This window comes from Anthonomus grandis, chromosome 17 (assembly GCF_022605725.1).
Source record: "Anthonomus grandis grandis chromosome 17, icAntGran1.3, whole genome shotgun sequence".
In the NCBI taxonomy this organism is placed as follows: domain Eukaryota; kingdom Metazoa; phylum Arthropoda; class Insecta; order Coleoptera; family Curculionidae; genus Anthonomus; species Anthonomus grandis.
In genome coordinates, this window is record NC_065562.1 from 3400907 (window position 1) to 3413897 (window position 12991).

General features: G+C 35.9%; 1 protein-coding gene across 9 annotated transcripts in view; it reads right to left on the bottom strand.

The window, feature by feature from the left end:
- Positions 1-8167: 8167 nt before the first annotated feature.
- The window catches only part of LOC126746393 (patronin), a 251463-nt gene continuing 246639 nt past the window's right edge, over positions 8168-12991 (bottom strand). For all 9 annotated transcript variants that reach the window (XM_050454627.1, XM_050454629.1, XM_050454630.1 and 6 more), the window contains one exon: positions 8168-11659. In XM_050454627.1, the coding sequence (XP_050310584.1) occupies positions 11515-11659 (145 nt within the window). In that variant the 3' untranslated portion in view covers positions 8168-11514. The remainder of the gene's footprint in view (positions 11660-12991) is intronic.

Genomic DNA, 12991 nt, shown 5'->3' on the forward strand with positions numbered 1-12991 from the left:
TCCGGTTTATACATAGATATTTGATCTATGCTTGACTTAAATCAACACCGAGCGCACGCCGAGCATCTGGAGTGGTACTTCTTTTTCCTTACTATGCTTTTTTTACCGTAAAGGCAACATAATTAATCGATCAAAAGAACTTACCTGAAGTTCGATCGTAATTATATTTCAGGTCCAGTCCTCAATATTACAATAATTGTTTACTATGTAGATGTTTAAAGTCGGAAGCCGAAAAACAGTGCATTTAAAATATATGTAGATACATTGATTTGGTGGTAGATGTTGTCCACTTGCATCGCCCGGTTCAATACCACCACATAGGCGGCGTGAAGTGGTTCCATGGAACTCACGTTTCGCCGCCATGTCGATGTGTCCGGTTTCCAAAGGGGAAATGGAGCAGTAAAATTAATGCATGATGGCGCCCTCACGACCAAAACTTTCCGGAGGTAAACTAACCTCCCATTCGGATCTCCGGGCGGAGGCTGGTCGGGGGGGTCCATCAGGCGGATTTAAAAGCCTAAAAATCAATTTCTGCAACATCAGAGGCCTAAACACCAATATTAATGCAGTACACCAACACCTGCAATCAAATAAGCCTCACATTCTGTCATTGGCAGAAACAAAGGTGAAACCTTCAACAACAAATGTTCACCTCATTTATCCTGGATACGATCTACACACCCGATTTCGACTAAACTTTGGATTGGCAGTATTTATCAAGAACGATTTGCGTTGCCAGCGGGAGGAAACACTTGAACCTGCGGACTTCGACGTTATGTGGTTCAAAATAATAGCCAGTGGAGCCACGAAATTTATCTGCTGTATCTACAGACCACCAAGCGACACCCAATATAGGCGGCTCTTTTTGAACCTGGTTGATTGCATTAACCAACTGCAAATTGACTACCCAAGCGTAGAAATCATCGTCATGGGTGATTTTAACGTTCACAATATCAACTGGCTGCGCTTCTGCAACAAGAACGACGATGAAGGACGAGAAGCTGAGCTATTTGCCACCATATTCGGGCTTACGCAGCTTTTGGAGGAACCTACCAGAATCCCCGATCGAGACGGCGAGTTCGCGAGTCTCCTAGATCTGGTCTTGGCTTCAGACCCTGACTCGTACACTGTATCAGTACAGGCCCCCTTAGGAACATCGGACCACAAATTGATAACAGTCTCTTGCCAGTTGGATGTTAAAACGCAGGATCCTCCGATGCCGCGGAAGGTATGGCACTATAAATCAGCAGAGTGGAACCATCTTCGGGAATTTTATCGCTCATTCCCTTGGAAAGAAGTCTGCTTTAGAACCAATAACATCTCAGAATGTGCAAACCAAATTACAGAGACGATCTTGGCAGGAATGGAAGCTTATATCCCTTTTTCTACTAAATGCAGATCAAACAACAAGCAATGGTTCAACCTGAATTGCAAAAAGGCAGTAAACACTAAAAACGCAGCATATCGCAAATGGCGTCAACATCCTTCCTCCGAAAATTGGAGGAACTTTTTAACCTCCAGAAATAGCTGCAAGCGAATTATTGGTGAATGCAAAGAGAGTCACAACAACAGGATCAAAAACAAATTGCTAAACTGCCCAAATGGAACAAGATCTTTCTGGTCGGTATCGAAAGCCGTTAGTCAAGGATTTGCTAAGTCGGCCTTGCAACCCCTAACAGCAGATGATGGTTCTATCGCGGTAACAGCAAGGGAAAAAGCCAACTTACTGGGTAAACTCTTCGCGTCCAATTCTACTCTGCACTCGCAAGGCAAAACACCGCCATATTTGCCAAGGGTGAATTCATCGATGAGAGAAATTTCGTTTCCCCAACGAATTATAAATAAAATTCTTAAAAGCGTAGACACCAACAAAGCTTCTGGACCCGATGGAATTCCAGCCCTAGTACTAAAACGTTGTGCAGACGAATTGATTCCTCCCTTATGTAGACTGTTCACGGCATCGTATAAACAGGGCTCATTTCCAACAAGCTGGAAAACTGCTCAAGTGCAAGCTATACCCAAAAAGGGTAAGAAGACGATGCCGTCCAATTACCGCCCGATTGCACTAGTTCCAGTAGTATCGAAGATTATGGAGAAAGCAGTCAACCAACAACTGTTAAGATATCTGGAATCATCTGGACTAATCAGCGATCATCAATACGGCTTCCGAAAGCTTAGATCCACCGGCGATCTTCTGGCTTACGTCAAACACTTGTGGACGGAGGCCATGGAGAAGCATGGCGAGTCCCGCTCAGTCGCTCTTGACATTTCCAAGGCATTTGACAGAGTGTGGCATAAGGGACTACTAACCAAGCTCTCCTCAATCGGCATACAAAACTCATTATTGAATTGGATCAAAAGTTTTCTTGAACAACGAACAATCCAAGTAGCTGTCGATGGACACCTCTCCGACAAATTTAACATTAACGCTGGAGTCCCTCAAGGATGCATTCTATCCCCCACCCTTTTCTTGATTAATATCAACGATTTGCTAGGAACCACTGTCAATCCAATTTACAGCTTTGCGGACGATAGCACCCTTATTTCCACATTTAAGTCCGCCAAACCAACGACAGCAGAATCTTAGGCAGCAACAAGTAGCTTCAACCAACAACGATATTAGAGCAATCTTGGAGTGGGGCTACCGCCCCATCTGGTCAATTTTAACGCTAAAAAAACGCAGGCTGCAGTATTTACGATGAAGACTAACGTTGATGGCCCGGAGCGGGTTATGGCAGGCAAAACGTTGCCAATGAAATCATCTTTACATCTTCTAGGAGTCGAAGTCACCAACAGTGTGTCCTGGCATGACCACGTTGCCGAGACCGCCAGGGCAGCTTCCAAAAAACTCGGAGTGCTTTTCAAAACGAAAAAACTGTATACACCAGAACAGCTGCTGACTCTTTATAAGGCTCAAATACGCCCTTCCCTCGAGTATTGCTCGCATGTCTGGAGCTCTGCACTCAAGCATAGTTTAAAGCTGCTAGATTCTATACAGAAGAGAGCTATTCGTCTTATCGACAAACCAAAACTGACAAAGAGTCTGGATAGTCTGGAGCACAGGAGAAAAGCGGCTAATTTTTTTAAAGTTTTAAAGTTTATTCTACCGTTATTATCACGGTAAGTGCTCCTCTGAGCTGGCAGGCCTGATTCCACCCAGGGCTGTTCCGGCAAGAAGGACGCGTCTAGCAGTGGCGGCTCATCAACATCGAGTCCACCTGCCTACCCCAAGAACGTCGCTGTATCGGGACTCATTCATCTGGAGAACATCTTCTTTGTGGAACGGGCTTCCACCTCACATATTTCCCGACGCATACAACCTGCAGCGATTCAAGATAAATGCCCACAAATATCTTCGCGCAAGCACCACTCCAAGAGTGACATAGGACTTTCCTCTTGTGCTTGTGTTTACCATAAAAAAAAAACATACCCAAGTATCTAATGCTTTAAATAAAACAATCTATAAGTAAATAAAAATAAATATAAACTGAACTTTTATTTCCCAAAAACAAAACAAAAATTAAACTCTTTAGTAGTACTTGACCGTTTGTATGTATGTATAAAAATGAGATAAAAATATTATTATGCCTTAAAAAACTTATCCTAGAAGACACAGTAATTTAATTATTTTGTGTTTCAAGAATTGAATCAAGAAAACACTTATCTTTAAGTGGTCGGTTATAAAACCGAGCAAATGCGTTGGAGTTTTTACTCCAACCTGCTGATTGGGAGTTAAACGTACAAAATATGTTGTCCGTTGTTTCAAAAACGTTTTGCAAGAAAGATATTATATGAGAACTGTTCTTTTCGAATGGTGAAAAGTTCCTGTTTACACAAAATTCCCACCATCGCTTGTATGTTGAATTATACTGCCTTAATGTGTTGTCACTTGGATTTTTCCATAACTGTTACAGCATTTTTCGGTATGCCTTGTATTAAAAAGGCTTTCCTGATAACCTGGCTACAGCCAGGATAAGGTTCGAGGCAAGAGGATGTTTCTGGTCGCTGAAAGGAGAAAATAAAGTATTATCTGCTGGCCCAAAAAGTAGCAGATCACCTTCAATCATTTTTTCGAATAAAGGAAACCACGGCTGCGGTTTCCAATACGGTACTACTAAAATACCAGATGCCTTGTCGTTTAAAATTTTTTGCAAGGTTCTTAAAATTAAAGGAAAAGGCGGAAAAGCATAAAATCTTAAACTATTCCAACTTATAGTGAAGGCATCAACCATTTCAGCTTTTGGGTCTCTCTGCCTTTTACACTTACGATTTTCCATAGAGGCGAAAAGATCGATTTCGGGAAAACCAAACTTTTCTGCATTTTCTAAAAATATGTCATTACATATTAAGGGCCCACTCAGTTTCTGTATTTAAGACACGAGAAGCTTTATCAGCTTCATAATTTTCAGCTGAGGGTATGTATGCTGCAAAAATCCAAATATTTTTGGATTCGCACCAACACCAAATTTTCCTTGTAATATCATTTAACTTCAAAAATTTTACTCTACCCATTTTATTTACACTAGAAACCGCAGTAGTATTATCGGTACGAATTAAAATCCTACAGCTTGAGTAATATTTAGCAAAACATTGTAACCCAAGGTAAATAGCTTGGAGTTCTAAGAAATTAATGTGTTCGTCTTTATAATGGATATCCCACCATCCATTGGCAGTTTCGCCCTGACAAAATGCACCCCAGCCTGTTAAGCTTGCGTCTGTAAAGATTTCAAGATCAAGAGAATCTTTCCTCAAATCATTATTTGTGGTATAAATGTTGGAAACCCACCACTTTAAATCGTTCCGCATAGGATCTCAGATATTCATTTTTGCATAATAGTTATCACTATTTTGTTGTAATGCCAGATGTTTTTCTCTCTCTAAAATGTTGGTATACACCCAGCCGTATTTAACAGCTGGGCATGCTGACGTTAGAAGACCTAAAAATTTTGCAAGCGTAATAATTTTTCAATTTTTCCTGTTAATTAACAGTTGAGACCATTTAAAAATGTTGTCTCGTTTTTCCAATGTTAGCTCTATGGTCATTAAACCTGAATTATAAATAAAACCCAGAAATTTAAATCTTCTGTCCGGAAAAAGCACACTTTTTTCCAAATTTACTATAAATCCCAATGATTCTAATGTGACCATAAGAATTTGAACACTTTGAGTGCATTCGTCTTTCGATGACCCTAGAACCAAAAAATCATCAAGAAAATTTACGCAAAGTACCCCCCTGGTACACCGCACATATTCTACTACCGGCCGTAGAAGCTTCGTGTATGCGCGGTTGTCAAACCAAACGGCAAACAGGTAAATTCATAAAGGGTGATATTATAAGAAAATCTTAAATATTTTCTATGCTCGGGTGCTATTGGGAGTAAATAATACGCATCTTTTAGATCGAGAGTGGCTGCATATGAGTTTTTCTGAATTAACCTGTTTGCCGTTTTGGTGTCCTCTATTTTAAAATGGGGGGCGAAAACGTAATTATTTAAACGTTTTAAATTAAGGATAAAACGTTTTTTCCCATTAGCTTTATCGGCTAAAAATATTGGAGACAGAAATTGATTTTTTGAAAAACTACATTTCTGTATTGCCCTATTTTTAGTAAGCTGGAAATTTCATTACTAATTTGGCAACTTTCTCTATGATCAAATGATTTTGAACGTAGAGAAACTGCTTGTTTAGGCTTCTTATTAAAAGGTAATTTATATCCTTTAATCCAGCTCAATACAATTGAGGAAGGATTTATAAAGAGCTAATTTTCGTAAAAATGAAAGAGGCGACCGGCATAAAGAGCATTATTTTTTAAATTTTTTCTCACCTTTAAGTTCTCTTCCTCCAGGTGCTTTGGTTTTTGTTGCGGTAAGTTTTGGCTGGTTCTGCCCGGTAGGCAGATTTTTGTTGCCTGGCCGGCCGCGTCTCTGTGTAATGACGGACCGGCCTGTACGTGTTTAAAGGCCGATTTTGTTGACTCGATCCAGGGTTATTTCGGTTACTTACAGTATCACCCCCCCTCTTTTTAATAAGTAAAGGTCTTTGCACCATTTTAAGTTCTTTACTTGCATTTTCAATAGCCTTGAGAGACTTTAGTTTTTCTGATAGATCTGTTCCAAACAGATATTCAGCAGGCACGCATTTTTCAGCAACTACCTGCAGGTTTTTTTTTTTTAATGAGGTGTAATAAGATTTTTCCTTGTAACAGATTCCCGATGGAAGAGGTTAGTTAGTACACGACCAGAGTTAAAAAGATCTGTAAGTAAAATCGCTTTTCATGCCTCCAGGAATATTTTCAATATTTCCAAGGACATTTGTGATTGCTTTGCCTAAAGCAACGAGCCCTTTTCTCTCTAATTGACTCTGTACCTCAGAGTGTAAATAGTCTATCGAAAGATTAGACTTTTGTAAGACTTTTGTGCGGCCTTAACCTCCGGATTGAGTAATGGGGGGGTTAAAAAAGGCAAATTTGGGGGTGTGTCATATGTATTTAGGATCGCTAATAATTCATCCTTTTTAAGGCCATTTTGCAGAATAGCATTTCAATGACATCCTCTGGTAAGGATACGTCATTATGAATTACAAGTTCATTTCCTCGAGAGTCGTTTGACAAAACGCTACAGGCGTCGTCAATGTTATTTCCCTGAGGGGCGTTACATACATCCCTCGTACCGCCTAAATGTGATTGAGCACTACAGGTACCCAAATTCAATAAACTATCCTCTGAAACAACGCTACAGGCGTCATTTTGAATATCACGATCAGAAGGATCTTCAGCTGGACGTGGCAACGTCGGAATTTCGAGCGAAGCCCGCGTTGGAGCCGCAGCACGCAATGTTTTTCGTTTCACGGTCACGGTGGACGTGATGACGAACATTCCTTGATCTGCTTCGTCCCTGCGTGTCCCTTCGAGTGCGCGCGCGTGGGCTTCTTGACCCCCGTCGCCAAGCCTCGTGACGAGGTTGACGATGTGGTTCTCGTCGTCGGGAGCGGGATTTTCGAGTTTGTTGTTGTTTAACACTCTTAGTTTCCCTTCTCAACTTCTTTAAAAGTTGCCGAATGGATTCAGAACCATCTTCGCTGCTCGAAGAGCAACTACGACCCCTTTCCCTCTTTGATTTGCCCATTCCAACTGTAAAAAATAGCTATAGTTGGAATAAGGGAATTAAATTAATATAGATTTTTACGTTTGAAATGCAATATCAGTCAAGATGTCCAGCTAGGGTAAAATTAATAAGGTTACCTACTTACCCCAGAGCTTTGCGTATACAAAAAAAAAACAGATATAAATTTCACTCTGAATGGCCGACTGGCCGTAAAATAAACGTCGCGAAGAGCAGCAACGTGTGGATGCTCTGAGCACAAGCAACACAATGACACATCGGACGCGGGGCATCAAGGAGATGGGGATAGGTAATGGAGCAGGGCCGGACTTATTTTCTTTAAACATTGTGCTCTAGAGTAGAAGAAGCATGTACTACATAGTAAACAATTATTGTAATATTGAGGACTGGACCTGAAATATAACAATAATAATTTAATAATATTTTCTAAATCCGCCAATGACGATTACGACAAATAAGCTCCACATTCGAAATACGCATTTATCAAATAAATAAACTTTTATTTTATTTTAGTTGTGGAAACCGACTTTTTACTGTAAATCTTGCTTGGGAATGAAACAAAAATAAAACGCACAGTTGGTTATGTTTTTTATTGTTTAAAGATTTTCGTCTTAATTAAAGTGTATTAATAAATATTTATTATAAAAACATAATATATACAGGTATGAAATCATTAGTTTAATAAATCATCTTGTATAAAGTTGCAATGAAGAAGAAATAAAATACGAATTGCGGTTGCTGTTATGTTAACAAAAAGTACACATTACCTATTTATAGAGATATAATGGTTTAAGGTTTAATATAATGATAAAAATAATAATTATTTCTCAGTTTCCACACAATTCCATATCAAGCATTTTAGGCTAGTGTTTGTTAAAAAATAACGTTTTCTAAAAAATACTTTAAGCAAAAAAACATTTATCTAGTTTGCATATACAAATTTGGGAAATTCATTCAACATTTTACCATAAAACAGCCCTGCAAATATACCCTAGGTATCTAAAACAACAACTAAATGGAATGACACTACTAATTTTCTTTTCTAATTTTTCTTAGGGTTTTTTTTTACAGATTTGCGTTTAAGGACCATCGCAAAGTTTACGTTTATAATAGATATATATTATATAAATAAGTAAACAGTGTAAGGCGATAAAATAGAACTAAATTATATGATTTATGGGCAGTTAGACTTTAAACTATGGCATACAGTTCGTCTAGAAAATATATTAGATTCAGTGTCAAAATCTCTTTTGTATAAATGTAATATGGTTAGTTTATATAACCCGGAAATAATGTTTTGCAGGTCTAGCAAAGCATATTCTAGAACAAGTTTCAGGCGACAACCAAAACTGGTAAATTTATTCTTTTTGTTCAATAAATTATATTGAAACCTAAACGAGTACTTATTTAAATTTGACTTCCAAAATTAATTCAGAATTCTTCCACAAGAATATTAACAGAACATAAACTTTACTCATTTACGATCTCTATCACTAAAATCGTTTGCTCAACCCAACCCAACCCAAGCACTTTAGGGCGGTAGTTATTAAGTTTAGTTTTGCTTCTACCATACTTTAGACATGATTGTCATAAATTTATTCAAAGAATTGATTCCGAAGTTAATTTACAAATGGTGTACATAACAATCTTTACACATCAAATACTCTTGATCTCAAAGTAATAGAAATATGTGATTTTTTTTAATGCAATTTCTTTTTGGTTTCCTAATTAATTAATTAGGAAATATACTGTATAATATAAAAAAAGAGACAAGAAACTATTTGAACTTTTTAGTAATGTTATATTTGAATATTAAAAATATGTAAAAATAACTTTGGACAGTACTAAAAATATGAATCTATAAACGGTTTTCGTACATTTTTATTTGCAATTTCTTAAAATATTTGGGTTTCTTTTTAAGTTTTTAAATAGCAAATAAATAAATATTTTAGGTAGGATATACCTAAACAATTTATTTATTTATATAAAAGTATGCTGTATAAAGAATGTTACCGTTTAAGACGTCCTTGATAAATGTAGATAATTGCTTTTATATAAATTCTTTTAAAAACCACAAAAGAAAACAAGAAAATCAATATTACTTTTTATATATTAAGTATTATTTATCATAATATACGTAAAATTTGCGAGGTCCATTAGGGATCAGTTGGCACAAATAAAGAACAGTAAAAAAATCAATAAAAACAAACTACACTTAACTTGTATAGAGTTGGGCAAACAACTAAAAACGCTCAAGTTATAAATAACAGAATAAATTAAAATAAATAACCTAATTTTTTAAATTATGCCAGGAGAGTTTGAAAGAATATATTGTTCTTTGCAAATAAATAAAGTGTATAAGAAAATAATTTGCAAGTAAAAAAGTAGAGATATCAACGCTGTCTAAACTAATAAATAAATAAACAAATAATCTGCTATTTTGCTAACTTTTTAATACGAGAATAGTTAAATTAGCAAAATTCTTCAGATGCTTATTAACCACTGACTAAAATGGTACACTTTTAAACTATTTAAAAAAAATCATATTTTTAGATAAAATATCCTGTACACCCCACTATAAAATTAATGGACACTATATTTTTACTTTTAGGATAGTCCGCCCGGTCTAGCGGTGCATAGGCTCCTATGAGTTCCACATAAATAATTTGCTGCATAAGTTTAGGAAGCTGTGAATTTATAAAATAGTCAAACAAAATCAAAATTAACTTAATTTTAATTTTAGTGTCCAACCTGATTCAAAAGCGAAGAAAACTTAATTAAAACAAATACAAAATTCCACGAGACAGATGCATTACTATGAACCGGACTTTAATCCTAAATAATATTTTATTAATTTGTATTCAATAATTTGTAGCGATTACATATATAGAAACGCGCGGTTTATGACAGCAATGTTTTCCTAGAACCATAGAAGACGCTTTCGTAGTTTCCAGAACCAATGCCTTTGACAGGTTGGTCTTGGCATAGGGGAGACCTTCCGATCTAGCGGTTTATATAGTCATCATGGAATCCTGCATCAATTTGTGTTTATACTGTGGGGAGTCCTTTACTAGGTAAGAACTAATCCTTAGTGTAGGAAGTTATGTATTTACTTCAGTTTAATTTGAAATATAAAAGTATTAATGTAATTTTAAAGTAAATGCCAGTATCCTGATACAAGGACCAAGTGCTGTTACAGCGGATAATAACAGAAACATTCGTTCGTAGGTGGCGGTAGTAAATACCACATGTAGATTACATTAATAGTCTACGTGCCATTCAGATGTTTGTTTTGTATACTAAAAATGTGTATTTTGATTTTGTTCTGTGAAAGAAACTTTAAACGCTGGCCCAAAACAATATTAAGTAAATAATTAAAGAAATATCAGCATGTAATAAATTGGTCGTAAAAATTGGTAGCTGCCTTTTGTACTTTCATTACATTCCTTCTTGGTTATGTCTGTGATTATTGTAAGAATAAATAAGCACATTTTCAGGTAACTTGTTTCAGTAAGCTGATGTTCAGAATATTTGCCATCTTTTTAAAATCTCCCATCCTTCTTCAAAGAATTCTATAAGAGTTTAATATCAGTATCAGTTCGTTGACCTCTAAGATTACCTGACTGGAGTTGTTACCTGTTGGATTTATGTTACAGATAAAATTTATAGAAACGAAACTATGTCACTAAACTACTTGATTGCTGTAATAAGACAGAATGTCTTATGTAAAAGATATACTTTTGTTATAACTTATAAATTTGTGCGAGTGTCAATGTTAATCAGCAGAAAAAATGCTCCTACTTTGCTAATTTAAATATACACGTATTTTTAAGAAAGAAGAAGTTAGGAATAGTGCAGATTTAATATTAACGAACGTGAAAATTGGACGTTTAAGTTTTTAAAAATAAGGTTATTTATGTAACATTTTTCTATTGTCTTTACTATAAATGTTATTGTCCCAACCCGATTTAAATACAAAAAGGCACATGTACAAAAAAAAGACTTCAGGGTAAAAAAATTAATACTTGCTAATATCTCAGACTGCATCATTGCCTCGTTACATAGGGTGTTTTTTCAAAAAAAAGTGCAAAATGCCGTTGCGAACAGAAATCGGTCTAAATTATTAAATAACAAATTTTGGTCTGTGTTGAACGATATTAGTAACATGCCACTCAAATCCGACCAACACCCTGTGTACCAGTAGAATAAATAAAAAACATATTAAGGCAATGAAAATTAACAAAAAATCAATCAATTTAGTTGTATACTCATAAAATTCCTATATAGACTACCGGTTTTACATATTTATATTTAAAAAGTTTTAATAAAGCTTTAAAGTAAGAAAAAGATAAATAATTAATAACAATTAGGGGGAAGGGTGCTTAAAATTTCATTAAACGACGAGAGCCATATCCTTCTTATTTGGCAGATTTACCTTTTTACCTTGCCACAAGGAATTATGGATTGTGAAGGCATCTATAGTTACTGTCAGATGTTTAGTATGTACTTGAGAGAAGCATTTTCCACCTGAGTTATACCTGCAAATGAGAAAAATATAAATTAAATTAGTTCATATAACATATAACAAAGTTGTTTATTAATACTAGAAAGTTGTTTTTTACAGACACATAATTTAATATTTAAAAGCGCAAGTATGTTTTACTTTGAAAAAAAGTTCGTGATAATATAAAGAAATGTTCGTTCAGTAATTCAAAACATACGGGAGGTTCAAGACAAGGAGTATTAGATCAAGAAATCTAATGGTTTTTAACATAGTTAAAAATAGTTGAAAATTTATCCAAAAATCCAGCAGAAAGAGTGAATGGAGTAAGATAAAACACAAGCATCTAACTTCAGCATCAACTCTCTCAGTAAGATAGAGTTGGATGCATAAGAGAACTTAACAGGAAGTAGTTAAAAGTCCTAATGGGAATGTAATGCAGTGTGCCACTGCAGGCCGCCTCACCACATGAATAGGATTTGGTTTGGCGGAAATCGCCGAATGCAGACTATGTATGGAGGGGGACGAGATTGCAGAGTACATCCTATGCAGATGTCCGGCACTAGAGGGAATCAGCCAGGGTATCTTCGGCAATGCCTTACCTTGAATGGATGGCATTAAGAATGCTTCCTCCAATCAAATAATCGAATTTCTAGAGAGGGCGGATTGATTGGAGAAGTATAGAACAAAATAGTTAACTGTTTGTAGACATGAAAGTGGATGTTTTGCGCTGAAATTGGTTGAAATTGACGTGTTGAATATACGATATGCTATTTCCATATTTGGGAACTCAGTATATAGCTCATTTGTTCGAGACAGTTTTAAGAGTTACCATAGCAAGTTGCGTTCCAACTTTTGTCCACTTTTTTTTGACGCACTTTTGTTTACCGTACGAGTGAAAGTGAACTATTTCATCATCGAATAACAACTCAAGATTTGAAGTACAGGTTTTCCTCAATTGTTCCGATATTTTGCGAATTTCACTTGAATTACCGAATTCAACGTAATCACTAGACATTTTTTGTAGATCTTTTCACATGCTAGACACCTTCTTCTTATTTCAGGATCGACGTTGTCGACATCGATAATCAAGGATGGTTTAAAAGTATTCGAAAGTATTCTTAAAAGTAAGATTGATCTTTGCTAATTTGCATGTTGCTTAAGAATTTAAAAATTCATATCATGTTGGGATAATAATTTCATACACATTTTATTATGTATAAACAATGCTGCAAGTAACCGAGAATTAGCAATACAATTCCAATATTATCATTGAAATGATCAAGTATGGAATTGTTTACTTTTATTCAATACATCTGTTGAAATATTCATTTTAGCGTTGTAAATATTTTTTCCCAAATTTTCAAAT